At 48.2% G+C, this 16116-nt stretch overlaps 1 protein-coding gene across 1 annotated transcript in view; it reads right to left on the bottom strand.

Annotated features, from left to right (window-relative positions):
• Positions 1–7910, bottom strand: part of CCDC33 (coiled-coil domain containing 33) — a 120823-nt gene extending 112913 nt beyond the window's left edge. The window contains 5 exon segments of the mRNA XM_036272295.1: positions 6454–6547; positions 6549–6695; positions 6697–6769; positions 7593–7861; positions 7863–7910. Of these exon segments, the coding sequence (XP_036128188.1) occupies positions 6454–6547; positions 6549–6695; positions 6697–6769; positions 7593–7861; positions 7863–7910 (631 nt within the window).
• Between the last annotated feature and the right edge of the window lie 8206 nt (positions 7911–16116).

The raw sequence follows: 16116 nt of genomic DNA, 5'->3' as shown, positions 1-16116 counted from the left end.
GACCCGTGGGGCAGAATGTCTTTCAATGCCACTGAGGAGGAAGAGGGGACAGCAGGAGGACTGCAGGGTAGTTGTGGTACATTTAGGGATGGCTTTTCTTTTCCTGAGAGGACTGGTCATACTCCCCACCAGCCTGCCCTGCCTCTCCTGCCAGCTTCAGCCCTCCTCCATGATGACAGGTCTGCACCCCTCCCTGAGTGGGTGACAGTGCCTTTGTTCCCCTGAAATAAAAGAAAATCGAGCTTCAAAGAGAAACCTCAGGTAGCTTTTAACAGGGCTCAGCTGCCTGGGGCAGAGTGTGTTTAAGCTGGAGGCAGTTGTCACAGGAGCACAAGGGGGAGCCACCCACAGTCTCCCTCCTGCCCTTCTTTGCCCCCATGATTGAGTTTACTCAAAGAAAAGACTCTTGCAGATAGCAGCAAAGAAAAAAAAATCAATAAAAATTGATAGAAAAATGTAAAGCAGCTGTCCATTGTGTGTGTGTGTGTGTGTGTGTGTGTGTGTGTGTGTGTGTTGTTAGGCACAGCAAAAGCCTGCTGCCTGGACCCAGGCTGACCTGCTCTGGGCTGGAGGCCAGGAGGGGGGAGGAGGACAGGCTGGGAGCAGCTCCCCGGCACGTGCTAGTGGAGGGAGGTTGGTGTCTGGGGGAGGGGTGGCAGCCGATATTTTCACTCAGTTAGGAGAGAGATTAATATATTCAATCCACTGGGTAATTGAGGGAACAATTGGAGTGTTTTTCTAAAGCCCATAAAACTGCCTCATTGGCAAGGAGGAACTGACCCGTTCATATCCTCTGCATTTGATGAAGCATAGGAAAGGAGGAGGGGCAAAAACTGGAGTCTCAAAGCAGAGGGACCAGGGCATCAGCGGGGGAGGGGGGAGCAGTCCTGACCCAACCAATTCTCACCGTCTCTCACCACCTGATGGTAGCAGTCCAAGCACCGCCTTCCACAGCCTCAGGTACCCTGCCTGTGAAATGGGCGGAGGCATTCCCCTCCACCACCAGAGGGCGGGGAGCTGCAGAAGAGGAGGCGGTACAGGACTGGAAGCAGACACCCACAAAGAAGGTCAGGCACTGAGGTAAAGGGGCCTGACCAAAAAAGTGCCCAGCTCCCCAGCCAGGCCAGCTCCCCACCACCACCCTGAGGTGAATCGGGAGGTAAAGCTGTATGCTCTTCCCTGCTCGCACCAGTCCAGTCTCCAGGGCAATAGTAATCATGTGTGCAATAGGAAACAATAAAAGGCATAATGAATTTAAAAGCTGAGGAAAGAGGGGAGGGGAGGGAGGACCTGGAGTGGGTTGGCCCAAGGAAGAAGCGTGTCTGGGGCTGGGAGAGTGCAGACTCCGAGCTCCAGCCAGACTTAGGACCAGAGAGAATCAGCGAGCAGAGTGGAAGAGGGAGTGGGGAAGTGAGGGAGGGAACAAAGGGAGAGAGACTCAGAAATGGAGGTTTAGGGACAGGGCTGAGGGGCGCTAGGCAAGTCACTGACTGCTCCGTTCTCCGCTTCTCCTTAATGAAAGCCCCCAGCCTGTTGGAACCAAAGCCACAATTAGAATCCACAGGCTTAGAGCCCAGTGCTCAGCATTTGGGTGATTGCTTTATAAGCTTTTTCTTTTTTTCCCCTCCAGGGTAAAAAAAAAAAAAAAGGTGTTTTAAATGGAAAGAATAAAAGAGACCCTTGAAAGCACCGTTTAAAAGGCTCCTGGGAAACATAATGGTTTCAGTGAAACAAAAGTGTGATTATTTGGAAGAGGTGAATGCCAGGGGGAGTGGGGGAGGAGCCCACCACTCTCTCCTCCTCCTCTGCTCCTCTGTGTGGGAGGGAGCTCCAGGGCCAAGGTGAACCCTCACGATGACTGCCAGAGCTACAAGCAAGGGAATTTTAACTTCATGTTTCCAGAAATTTCATCACTGCGAATTTCTGAAACTGGACAACAAATGGGTCCTGGCTGCCTGTCACTACTGGAGCCAATTAAGCAGAGACAAGGTTGAATCATATATGAGTGTTTATTCCAATATTACTGGCAGTATGGGAGGGAAGCCAGGTCATCCTGCAAAAATCTGCTCTGTATTCCCTCCATAGCTGATGGCTTACATTGGGTATTACATGGGGACGTAGGCAAAGGGAATGCCAGTGGGTAAAATGGTTGGGGAAGTAGGCAAAGGGAAAAACACTGGGCAAAAACGGTTACCGTTTACAAGCATGGGGAAGTAGTGCTGGCGGGGGGATGTGGGCTGTCTCCAGTGCACGGCCTCCATGACTCCAGGGTTGTTAGTCTGTCCATGATGAGGGCGGGCAACTCTCAGGTAGGGAGAATGGACAGCATTCCCAAGGTAAGCTCCCAGGATGTGCAGCTCCCAGCCAGGCCAGAAAGTGCTTTCTTTAATCAGAACAAAGTAATCACCATTAGCAGAGCAAGGATGTTCAACATTTCTTATAACTATGGCTGGTACTTCACTATGATTAGTTCTCCACTGTTCTCTCCTACCCCTTTCATTTCCAGACCAAAGATTCCCTCTGAAAGGGCTCTGCTTGTGGGAGATTGAGCTTAACCCTTCAGGACGTCTTAGAGAGGTGAGGGAGGTGCCAGGAGGAATGTGACCCCTGAGGCCCTGCAGCTCCAGGCCCAGGGCTGTTGTGGCCTCCCCCTGCCCGCCCCCCAATTTCCCAGGCCATCTCATTCTCTCTTAAAAGAATTGAGTGGGATTCACCCCAGCTGGCCAGCAGCCAGACTTTGGCCAGCATCTTCCTGCTTTTTACATCCTTAGGGACCCCTCTGCCCAGCACGGGACAGGCCACCCTCATTCTGGTCAGATAAACTCCTCTTACCCCAGGAAGAAGCGCCTCTAGGATGCTGGGATGGGGCAGCAATGTGGTCTTTTTTTTTATTCCTCACCTGAGGAAATTTTTCCACTTATTATCAGTTAGAGTGGAACAGAGAGAGGGAGGGAGGCGGGGGGGGGGGGGGAGAGAGACATTGATGTGATAGAGCCACATCAATTGGTTGCCTCCTGTAGGACCCAACCAGGGCCGGAAGGAGCCCTCAACTGAGGTACATGCTCTTGACCAGAATCGAACCCGTGACTCATTGGTCCGTGGTTCGACACTTCAACTGCTGAGCCAAACCAGCCAGGGCAGCCATGTGGTCTTAAACCTGCCAAGAGGGGAAGGAGGCAACATCAGGGAACACAACTAATTTGGAAGAAGCTCTGCCCCAAAGGAAGCCACTGAGCACCCTGTGCAATTGGCAGAGAACCTGGAGTTACTTCCCTCCTGTGCAGAATAAGCTTTTCCTGCAGCTCCTGCCTGCATGCCCCAGTATCCCCATTTCTGGGTCTGGGGCTGAGGGAGTGATCTTATCCTGGAGTCTGGAGTGTACATGCTGGGATATTTATGGGGAGAATGCCCTTCACCACCCCCTCGACTTCCCAACACACACACACACACACACACACACACACACACACACACACAAAGGAGGAAACTTGGGGACCAGAGATGAGTGGTTGTTCACTGTCCATATCATGTTAGCTCAGAATTGATTGTACCAGTGGAGTCTCCAGGATTTAGGAAGTCTGTGGGCAGCACTGGCATGGCCATTCAGGGCTATTTAACCTGTGGGCCATGGCTATGACGCAAAGTAAGTGATTCAGATTCTAAGTTAGTCACCGAAACTCACACTGATCTGCTCCCTACTCCCTCTGGATCATTGCATTCCTAATCCCCAGGTCTGGAGCCCCTGCCCCACCCTTACCTCATCCCTCATCACATGACCACTGGCAGTTCTGGTTTTAAAAAATGACACCAGTTGAACTTGTGAGCTTACAATAAAGTTCTAAACCAAATAGATTCACTAGTTGAAATACCTGATACAGACAGGACGGGATAGTTTGGAAGGGACAAAAATCAGTGCAGAGAAGTATTCCTGGAGGAGGTGGCCTTGAGCCTACTCATTTGCATCTGGAACCCAGAAGTCTTTTCCTGGCCTTACTCGGCTCAAGTTTGCTCCTCTCTCCAGCCTTCCTGCCATTGTCTTTTCTTCTCAACACCTCCCCTCTTCAGCTCCCTTTTTCCTTTTCTTTATTTTTAAAAACTTATTGATTTTTGGAGAGAGAGAGAGATTTGTTGTTCCACTTATTTATGCATTACTTGGTTGATTCTTGTATGTGACCTGACCAAGGATTGAGCCTGCAACCTTAGTGTATCCGGATGAAGCTCTAACCAGCTGAGCTACCCGGCCAGGGCCTCTGTCCTACTCTTCAGTTGAGAACTAAAAAGGTCTGACTTAAGTCCTTTCCTCCTGAGCTTCATTTTCCATCTATGAAGAGGGGAGGGAGGGTGGTTTCAAGGGTCCCCGTGGTTCTAGGCCATGTTGACTTTCCCAGAGAGCTGGTCACATGCCAGAAGGACAACTTGTGGCCTCGCCCCTCACCGACAGCCCTGTCTTGGTCTTGCTGCTGTCCTTCCAGCTGTGTCCGTGAGTCTCCAAATCAAGACCCTAGGCAGGTGCCTGCGTTCTTCAGGCGGAACAGCTGGATGAGTCCACCTGAGCTGGAAGCAGCAGCTCTGTTCTCCTTCAAGGACCCTGCCATTGTCTCTCCTGCCCAGCTGCTGGCCTGTATCTCTCTCTCTCTCTCTCTCTCTCTCTCTCTCTCACTCACACTCTCTCACACACACACACACACACACACACACACGAGAGAAGCAATTTTCCTCTCCCTTACAGCCATTTTCTTGTCTTGCTAGAAGCAGACATATGACACTTTAAGAGGGAGAATGGCAGGGAGATGATGGCATTAAATAACAGAAATTAGAGCTGCCAGCATGGCTCAGCCATGTCTCAGCCCCCTTTCCTAAAGCAGTCCCGCCCCTTCCTCACTTGCATTCAGAACTGCAACCTGCAAAGCTGGGGCCTCTGGCTTGGGGTGCCAGGCATGCTGGGACCTGGAGAGCAGAGGATCGCTTCTCCCTGAGCCCTGAGCCTTTTGCATATCTAGCCCTGTGACAAACTCTTGGACAGGCCCTGAAGTCAGGGAGCGTGAGTCTGAGGAAACACATGGCATATAGGAATAGGATGGCATATAGGAACAGAGAAACTGGTCTCTGGGTCTCAGGTCTGTCCTTCCAGTTTTCTTAGCACATACTGCCAGACACCTGTCTAAACCACAGCTCAGATCCCATCTTTCTCCTACACAAACCTCTCTGGAGGTCCCCAACTGCCTCTTGAACTGGATATCCACCTCACTCTTTTTTCACTGTACCCTGATTCCTTCCACTGTCTCCCACCCAACCTCTCTCTCCCAGCCTGACTCAGCTCACCACTCCGGGCTCCACTTCATCCCCTGTCAATGTGTTGCTGGGAGACAGGAAGGAGAGCCAGACACTTTTTATTGTAAACTTTTGGTTTCAACATTGGCTCTTTCTCCTGCTGCCAGCCAAAACCTTTCCTTCCCCTCAGCCAACTTATTCTGGTTCCTCCTCTTGGAATGCCCAGAACTGTCATCCTTAAGTGAGGTCTGACAAAGTCGGCACTTAAAAATTATTCGATGGGACGAATGGATGGATAAGTGAGGAATGAACGAATGAATGAAAATTTCATCTTAAATAAAATCTCTTCTGATAATTCTTTCCTAGGCTCCAAAACTGGACATTTCTTCTAGGACCACACAATGCCCACACTGTGTCTGACTGTCTTCAAGCCAGGTGGCACCTCAGCCCAGAGACTTACCTAGCTTTGGATTCCATGCACTGTGTGTACTAAGATCCCCAGGATATATTGTTGGCATTAAATGGGATCAAGCATCCTTGGGGATGAGCCTGTTTCTCTACCTCTGAAAGGGCTGCTACTTGCTCTACTAGCTCCCACCTATACTGGCTGTAAGGCCCATCAGACACATGCCTGGTTGCAGGATGCAGCCATACCGGGGACTCTCCTACAACTTGGACAAGAGCAAGACTCCCTCACCTGGGCCTGAAGCTGCCAGGGTCCTGGTTCAGAGCTGAGTCCCTACTGGCTGTGGTGGGAAGTGAATGGGTTTGAGTGTAGGTGCACAGAGATGCTTGCCTAGGGGCCACAATAAGGTTTTCATGGCGTCCTTCAAAACCTGGTGAGAATGTATGAGATTGAGTTAGGAACTGAAGGGTCTACAGGGACACTCACCTTCTGGGCAAAAGAAATACCTGCTAGCAGTGTCTTTGCTTTGAGTGGCCTTTGCACTATTTCTGTCTCTCCCTTTAAACTAGGACTCCCTGTCTCCATCCTTAGAAGGCATGTTCTCCAGAACTGAATATATGAGGCAGGCAGCCTCGGGATGCTCTGCTGCTCTGTTCAGTGAGGGAGGGGACAGTCAGGCCTATCAGAGAAGTTGGGTCTTCTTACTGGGGAGTCATTTATGCCAGAACCTGAGCTTGGACCCAGGAGACACCTACCTGCAGCCTGGGCAGCTGGGCTTGGTGACATCAGTTCTGTCTCCAGAGGACAGTCAGCCTCCGAAGGCTGAAAAGGCCCGTGCACATAGAAGGCCACACTGTAGGCCAGGCCCCCTACAGTGGCAGCCAGTGGGGTTCTCGCTGGCCTGGAGCAGAGCCAGGTTGCTGCAGTAGCGCTACAGGTCCTGGTGCCCCTGAGCAGAAAGGTTCATGCAGGAATGGTCTAGGCACTGGTAGGTGGGGAAGATGGCCTCCCTCACCAGGTCGGGCCACCTGGCCAGAGACCCCACCCAGCCTCGGGGCCTCTACCCACAGCTGCCTGTCATTCTTGCAGAAACTTGGAACTCAGAGATGCCTCTGGGGTCTCCCTGCCTCCCCCGGGGGATGAAGAAGACAGGCAGGGGCCTCAGGAAACTTGGGTAAGATTTCCCTGCATGTGACCCCCTCTCAGGCCCTTCTCATGGCTCCTCCCTTTACTGTTGGCCTGTCCAAGCCCATGATGAGGTAGGGAGGGGAGTGCTCCTAGCCCATGAGATGGTCCTGGGTTCTACCACCATCCTGAAGGAAGAGTTCAGCATCTCTCTAATTTCTGGTCACCTAAAGGCTTGGGATGTGGTTTTTCCATTTCCTCACATCCCTCTTCCTCCAGGAAGCCTGCCTAGATTGACTCACAGTCTAGGCATGGATCTTCTGCTCCTTCCAGATTACTAAATTATTCTACAGGATCTAGAAACTTCCTGAAGGCAGGGTCTGGTCTCAACCTCTCTGTCCACCCCCCATACCTATAGTCCAGTGTTGCTCAGGGCTTAGCTCTCAGCGTGCGGTTCTTGTGTTACTCAGGGTGTCATCCACTGTCAGGACAAGCCTCAAACCTGCTGTGTGCTCAGCTTATGTAAATTCACAAAGCCGTTTCTCATTAATCCTTTCATATCTTCCTCACCTGACCCTATGTGACCACCATTAGCATCCCCATGTCACACTGAAGGAGGCAGGGGTTCACAGAGGGCTAGCATTTGCCTCAGGTCACACAGGCAGAACTTCAGAATTCCATTTAGACTCTGACCCTACCCCTCTCAGTCCTCCTGAGGCTCCCTGGGGTTCTTGCCAGGGGCTGGGGCAGAAGTTTCAGGGTCCTTCTCTCCCTCAACCCCGACCCTTACTTTGTACCTTTGGGCAAAGTAAAGACAAGCTTATTCCTGGTGAGGGTGATGCTCTGGTCAGGATGCTGCTGCTCAATGACATCGGTGACAGCAGAGCAGGCAGGGAGGGGGTCCCCATCATTTACCTGCATCTGAACCCCTGCCCCAGAGCTGGCCTGCAGGGGGTTCTCAGCTGACAGTATCAGGGCATAACTGCCCTCTTCATTAAACCCCACACTCAAGACCTTCAATTCCAAGTCCAGGGTCTTCTCCTCTACCTTCAGCCTCCTTGTTCAGCAGGTATGCAGGGACCCAGGGTTGAGGTCCTCTGAAGGCCATAGCCATTTCAGGGACTGACCCCTGGGCTGGGCACTGCCACCTCCCGTCCACAGTCCCAGCTAGGAAAGCCTACATGCTGAGCTCTCAAGGGCTACACCCCACCCTTCTCTGTTTTTGTTTGAGGAGAAATCAAGTCATAAGCTAGGAAGCTGGGCCTGTCCTGGGGAACAAAAGCAGCCATTGATTTTTCCCTTTTAGAAAATATTTATTGAGCATCGGCTGTGTGTTGGCACTATTTTAGGCATTTGGAATACAGCACTGAACCAAAGATTCTTGTCCTCTTAAAACTTATCTTCTAGCCCTGCCCAGTCTGGTTCAGCGGTTGGAGCATTGGCATGCGGACCAGAGAAGCCCGGGTTTGGTTCCTGCGAGGGGCACGTACCTTGGTTGCAGTGTGTCCCCGGCCCTGGTTGGGGTCATATGGGTGGCAGCCACTCAATGTGCTTCTCTCACATTGATGTTTCCCCCTCTCTCCCTCCCGCTCTATCTCAAGATAATTGCAAAAATGTCCTCCGGTGAGGATAAAAAACAACAACAACTTATCTTCTAGTGAAGACATACAAAAATAAGCATAGAAAATAGTAAATAATAATGTCTGCTAGAGATAGTAAGTTGTCTGGAAAAAACAGAGCAGGCTCAGGGACGAGGAGCGCTGGTGCGGGGAGCACTTAGGGATGGGGCACTCAGGACTTCCTGTCTCCAAGATCGTCCATCTCCACGTGCCTCTTCATTCCCGAGTGCTTGACTCCCAGGGAAAGGGGATGTATCTCAAGGGAAGACAGACGGTGTTTGTACCCTGGGAGCATGCCCTTAGCACCTGCTTCCGGAACCAGCTTACCTTCCTGATCAAAACTCACAATATGGAGCAAAGCTTCATTTTACAGAATGCCCAGCACCTCTCACACCAGACTTGTCAAGTTGGAACCAGTCCTCCCTGATCCTGGGAGATACCCAATGAGAGGGAGATTCTGGACACCTCAGTAAGAATTATCTCTACCATCACCATCTTACCATTACCACCACCACCATCACCATTATCACCATTGTCATCACCATCACCACTACCACCACCAGCATCACCATCATTCTTATCATTAACTAATACATCAGCATCATCATTTATAATGCTCTGCATTGAGCAACTATTGAGTACCAGCCACTCTACATTGACTCTGTGAGGGCGATATCATTATCCCCATTTCACAGATGAAAAATCTGAGGCTGAGAGAATCTCAGAAGCAGAGCTGAGATCTGAACTTAGAGATTCTACCTACACTTTCCCCTACTAAACCTGTCCTGGAACTGGCTCAGAGGTTTAAGTTTATTCTACTAGAGACTGCTATACTCTAAAATTGTAGAAGTACAGTTCTAAAGAGCACAGCATAGATTTCATTCAAAAGATTTATTTGAAGTCACCTTTACTGGAATGCATCATTTTCATAAAGTAAAAGATAACCAATCTAAAAATGGTATTGGCCAGCCCAGCTAAGAGCCCTAGTGTATGTGGTAAGCTTCATCTACAATGATTAAAATTCAGTTTAAGGCTCCCAAGGACAAGCCAAGGCAAAGAGAGTTGAGAAGATCAGAGTTCTAGTAACTTGACTTGCAAGTGAAGAGCCCTTCCTCCCTTTGGATGTCAGTTCTCCCATCTGCGTGAGGGCGGGAGTTGGGTAGATGTTTTCCCACAGCTCTGACAGTCTGAAACTCTGTAAGCCATATTGGGGAATGCCACAGTCTGGCCACTGGGGGAAAGGGTGGGTGGCAGAGGCTACCTAGAAACCTTTACCTCTACAGCTGGGCCTGGCCAACCAGCCTGGAGCCAGAGGCTGTGGATGGCCTCTGCTAGGTCTAAGTTCTTACAGATTCAATGATTATAGTAGAAGCAACTTTCTCCCTTGCATGTTTGAAGTAACCCTCAGAGATGTGTGTGTGTGTGTGTGTGTGTGTGTGTGTATTTAATCCTCACCCGAGGATATTTTTCCATTTATCTTCAGAGAGAGAGAGAGAGAGAGAGAGAGAGAGAGAGAGAGAGAGAGAGAGGTGAGAGAGACACATCAACTGGCTGCCTCCCGCATGACCCTGACCAGGGCCAGGGACTGAACTGCATCTGAAGTACATGCCCTTGATCAGAATTGAACCCATGACTCATTGGTCCACGGACTGACGCTCTAATGGCTGAGCCAAACTGGCCAGGACCAGATATGTGGTTTTTTTATCCTCACCTGAGGATATTTTTCCATTGACTTTTAGATGGAGTGGAAGGGAGGGAGGGAGAGAGAAAAACATCAATCCAAGAGAGACACATTTGTTGGTTGCCTCCGGCATAAGCCCGACCAGGGCCAGGGATCGAACCTGCAACCCAGGTATCAAACCCGAGACCCTTCAGTCCTCAGGCTGACACTCTAAGCCAGTGGTTCTCAACCTTCCTAATACTGCGACCCTTTAATACAGTTCCTCATGTTGTGGTGACCCCCAACCATAAAATTATTTTTGTTGCTACTTCATAGCTGTAATTTTACTACTCTTATGAATCGTAATGTAAATATCTGATATGCAGGATATATTTTCATTGTTACAAATTGAACAGAATATGTAATTATATAGTGTGAAATATTTATGTCTAATTACAAATAAGTGAAATTTTGTCTTGAAGCATGGTGTAGCATGGGTAACAGTCTTAATATAACAACAACAAACTACATTGCTACATTTTGTGACAGTATGCGTAAAAAAACAATGTCAGTGCGAAGGTTGAGATTGCCTCTTTCTCACCAGATCAGAAATTCCCGGGGCAGTCTTTGCAAGAGCACAATGAAGATCATCTTCCACAACAAGTCTACTTCTGTATTTAGACTTGATAACCAACAAGCTGGAAAACCCTGTTTCACAAAGACATGTTGTTGGAAATGGAAGAAGAAGGCGCAACATGGTCTCAGACAGAACAGGATATGACTGCAAACATTTGATCCAGAATTTTGTAACTGGCATTGTAGAGAAATCAGTTCTCACTGCATCGCTGTTAATAAGTTCAATGAACTCCTCTTGTGCTGTCTCAGGAACATTTTCAACTTTGACTGTGAATGGGCTTCTGGCAAGTGCAAATGGGGTGTCAGGTAGATTTGGAAAGTACAATGAAATTTCATCTGCAAACATGTGCAAGTGTTCTTTCACAGAAATTATCATCATAATCCTTTTGTCTGGTTCAATGTCATGTTCCTCAAAGAAAGCAGATAAGGTAGGCAACATGTAAATTTTATTTTCATCCAATTGTTTTTGCCAAAGCTGAAGTTTCATTTGGAATGATCAGATCTTTTCAGACAAATTGAGGCATGTTACATTTGGTCCATGCAGTGATAAGTTTAACTTATTCAAGATGGCAAAGATGTCAACCAAGTAAGCTATTTTCTGCAGTTCACTTTTATTGCTGAAAAGTGCTTCAATTTGCAGTCTTGCTTTCTGATTAAAAAACACTTTGAGTTCATCATGAAGCTAAAAAACACGTTTTAAAACTTTTCCTGTCGACAACCATCTCACTTCAGTGTGAAATAGCAGAGCATTGTTCAGTGCATCCAACTCGTTGCACAGTTGCAAAGACAGTCGACTAAAGTGCTCGCCTTTACAAAATTGACAGAACTTATGACGCTTTTCATTACTTCTTGTAACTCTTGTGGCAGCATCTTTGTTGCTAATAGTTGCCAATGAATCATACAATGAGTTCTGACGACTTTTGGTGACTCATTCAGTACCAAACGTTGAAATCCAGATTGACATCATTGCATAGCTGGAGCACCATCTGCGCCAACACTACAAACCTTTTCCCAAGAGATCTTATGCTCTTTCAGAAATGAACCAACTGTGTCAAATACATCACATGCAGTAGTTGTCTTTTCAAGAGGTTTGCAAAAAAGAAACTCATCTTTAAAGTCGCCATCATTAATATACCTCACATAAACCAGTGACTGTGAACAGTTTGCAACATCTGTAGATTCATCAAGCTGGATGCTAAATATTGGAAGTGGAGCAGATTTAATTTCCTGGATTACCTGATCAAGAATATCAGCAGACATGTCATCTATTCTTCTGCGTACATTGTCATTAGATAAGGAAATTGCACTCAATTTCATAACAAATTTGTCTCCAATCCTAACTCGAACAATGTCTTTGGCTGCTGGCAACAGTAAACCCTCAGCAATGGTGTGAGGTTTTATAGCTCTGGCAATTCTGAGTGCCACCAAATACGAAGCTTCAATGGCTGCTATTTTTTTTTTGGTGGTACTTGCCATCAGTGTCAAGTCTGGCTTTCTTGAGTCCATGAGCTTTGCTTCTAAAATACTGGGTATCCTTGCCAGCAAAGCTCGAATGCTTGCTATCAAAATGGCATTTTAGTTTGTTCGGCTTCATAGATTCGGCTGATAGAACTTCACAACAAATAACACATTGTGGTTTCTCAATTCCTGCTATAATTATTGAGGTAAAACCATACTGTAAAAAATCCCCACTATATTTTCTTTTCTTAACGTTCTTCTGTACACAATCCATTGTCATGAGTTGGTTTGCTAATGAAAATAATATATAACAATAGCTTTAATAATACAAAAGATGATACATGGCATAGTTAAGTCAATACAGTTCATTAAAGTTTCCTATGATTTACCATTCTCTGTGTTGTTTTCTTCACATACTTGTTACTATCACAAGGGGGCAACATTCACATCAACCACAGCTGAATATAAAAAGACCATTCAGCATCCAGATTAAGTTCCCATGGTACAGATATATATTTTTTTTTGCAGTACTTGATGATTTTACAGTACATGATTTTACATTTACCCAGTAATTAATTCATGAAGTGTCGTTTTACCTCCAATACTGTTGCTTTCAACACAGTGGTTGCTTTTAACAGAGTAGCTGCTTTCTACACAGTAGCTGCTCTCTACACATGTGTGACTGATCCGCATAAGTACCAACCCTATCACATACACCTGTATTTGTACAGGGTGTATGTAATGGGGTTGGCACAATGATGTCATCATGCCGGGTACTCATATGTGGGCGTATCTGCATGTGGGCAGACCCGCCTGGAGACTGATAGAGGAGTGCTGTCTGGGTTCCTAAGACCATCAGAAATATGTGTTTTCCCATGGTCTTAGGCGACCCCTGTGAAAGGGTCGTTTGACCCCCAAAAGGGTCACGACCCACAGGTTGAGAACTGCTGCTCTGATCACTGAGCCAAACTGGCTAGGGCCAGAGATGTGTTTTAAAAAAAAATTTTTTTTTTTTAAATTTATTGATTTGAGAGAGAGAGAGAGAGAGAGAGAGAGAGAAATATCAATTTGTTGTCCCACTTATTTTTGCCTTCACTGGTTGATTCTTGAGTTTGTTTGGGGGTTCTATCAGGGGAGCGCAGCTACTCTTTCACCCTTGACTGAAGACTGGTCCTCTCCTCTGGGGAGAAGGTTGTCCTCTTCCACCAACCACGCAGCTTCAGGAGGGACACACATGGATAGGTGAGGGAGGAGGGGGACACCTGCCTAGTCAACCAGATCAGCCAGGTCAATCCTGGCGACCAGTGAGGTAACAGATGTTGCAGCAGATCACCCTCACATCCCACTGGTTGGTTCTTGTATGTGCCCTGACTGGGGATTGAATCCAAAACTTTGGTATATCCAGAGGACGCTCTAACCAACTGAGCTATCCAGCCAGGGCCCTCAGAGATGTTATAAGGTGGGAGTAGGCCCTTCTGCCCTATGTCCAGTCTCTGTGCACTACATCTAGCCCATGTCCCTGCAAGCAGACCCTGTGCACACACCGTTCTTACCTCAACACTCCCCTCTTCCCCTTTTCTTGCTTTATTCTCTCCCTCTAACCTTTTACAACAGCTCTGAGGGTCTGAGGTGACTGGGTTAGCCTTCGCTTTGATTGAGAGCCCTCCACTTCTGACCCTTCCCCTCCCATTTCTGGCCCCCTTCCTGCACTCAGCCTCTGACACAGGCTCATTTTGGGGGAAGAGTGTATGATTACTTTGTTAAAAATTGTGGTAAAATACGTATAACATAATACATATACATTTTTGTCTAACCAAGTTCTAGAACTCTTTTCATCTTGTACAATAAAACTCTACACTCATTAAACAACGATCCCCATGTCCCCTCCCCTAGCCCCTGGCAACCAGTATTCTGTTGTCCCTATCTACAAATGTCAGTACTCTAGACATCTCATATAAATGGAATCCCACAGTATTTGTCCCTTTGTGACTGGCTTACTTCATTCAGCATCATGTTCTGGGGATGGCTCATTTTTACCTCAAGCCAGTCTGCCCTGTCTTCCCCCTTTGTGAATGCTTTGTCTTCAGACCCACCTGATATACCCTACTCATCCTCCAGGCAGCCAAAAGCTTAGTTCCTGGAACCTGGTTAGTGATTCTCTCCTCCGCCACACTCTGCACCTTCTTATCCTGTTTCAAATGATGAAACTTGCCCACACTTGACATGACCATCATGGTCATGTCTGTGTGCCTAGGACAGGGAAAGGCACAAAGTAGGTGCCTGGGGGACCATTAAAGCATTATACAATGAATGAATAAACAAAGGAGAAATGAATGCTAGGATAAATGAATTAACGGATAAACTTGACCCAGCATCTGCTTGTACAGAAAAGAATAAGAAATGGTTCTTTCGACTGTTTTCATCTGGATTCCATTCGTGAGAAATGAAAACCATTTTGGGCTTTTGACCCATATTTGGACTCAGAGATGCATCCTGGTGCCTAGGAGGGAGGGCAGCATCATGGAGGGAGGGGGTAAATGACAGGCTAAAGTCAGTAGTTCCTAATGCTCAGGCTTCTCCTGGTTTGGCCTCAGTCCCACATAGAAAGTCTGGAAACCTCAATGAATTTTAGCAGTTAAGGGCTGGATAGCACTCCCATTTCACAGATGGAAAAACTGAGCTCAGGATAGCAGAGCAGGACCAGGTCCCTACTCCCTTCCCATGTTTCCTTTCACTCCCAGCTGCCTCCCTGATTCAGCCTTCTGTGGTTTTCAAAAGGTTTAAACTCCAGGCAGAGGCCTGGCTCCCACAGAAGGAGTCAAAATGGGGTGTGGTGTGGGGTGAGCGAAGGAGGCAACTGTGTTGATTTTCAAGCCGCCCTCCTTCCGCAGCCCAGCATGAAAGGCCTTAAGGGGCCCTCCAGTCCTCTTTTTTCCCCAGGAAGATTGGCTGCCTAGAAGACCCTGGGCCTATACTGAGCGTCTTACAATGGCTCCTTTCAGCCTCCACTCCACTGACAGCCCCATGGCTCTGGTTGGCCCTCAGATTCCCATCCCAAGGACCCACCTTTTAAAAAAAATATTTTTAGTTTATTGATTTTAGAGAGAGAGGAAGGGAGAGGGAGAGACAGAAACATCAATGAGAGAGAACAGCAACTGGCTGCCTCCTGCATGTGCCCCACTGGGGACTAGGCCCACAACCTGGGCATGTGCCCTGACTGGGAATCGAACCGGCTACTTCTTGGTGCATGGGTCAATGCTCAACTGCTGAGCCACACCAGCCAAGGACCCACCTTTAACTCCCCCAACTCTACCCGACTCCCAGCCTCTGCTCAGAGCTGAATCTTGGATTTTGAGTTCACTGGACCCTCCTAAGGGGCGTGTGGATGAGGCTGGGATTGTCATCCCTCTACAGATGGGAAAACAGAGGCACAGAGAAATCAGTGTGAGTTAGGGGATGGGTCTGCACCTCAGGCCTCCGGTTCCCAGGACAGTGTGATCATGCATCATCACTACCCACACTGGGGCTTCAGCACCCAACCCTCCCCAGTAGCCGCCCCTCCCTCAGAGTAAAATTGTCTCAGACCCCACACCTTCAAAGTCCATAGTGCCAGAGGCTCATTGAAGGATAGAATCACAGACTCAGGCTGGCAAAGTGGAGCATGGCAGCCAGTCTCTCTCCATTTCACAGATGTGAAAACTGAGGGCCAGAGCAGAATAAAGGCCTTGTTTGTGGTCACTCAGCTGGTAAGTGGTAGAGGAAAAATTAGAAGCCTAGTCTCTTGCCTCCACTGACTGCGGTGGTTAGGGCCAGGCCTAGGAAATTCTCCCCTCTGGGTGGTGACTCTGAGCCAGTCCCCATGCTTCCAGCCCCATAGGGTGCATACCCTACCCTCCTAGCCCCCCTGTTCCAGGCCCCAGCACAGAGCCCTGACAAGAGAG

This window comes from Molossus molossus, unplaced genomic scaffold (assembly GCF_014108415.1).
Source record: "Molossus molossus isolate mMolMol1 unplaced genomic scaffold, mMolMol1.p scaffold_m16_p_1, whole genome shotgun sequence".
Lineage (NCBI taxonomy): Eukaryota > Metazoa > Chordata > Mammalia > Chiroptera > Molossidae > Molossus > Molossus molossus.
Note: the sequence above shows the minus strand (reverse complement) of the source record. Positions and strands in the feature narration are given on the sequence as shown.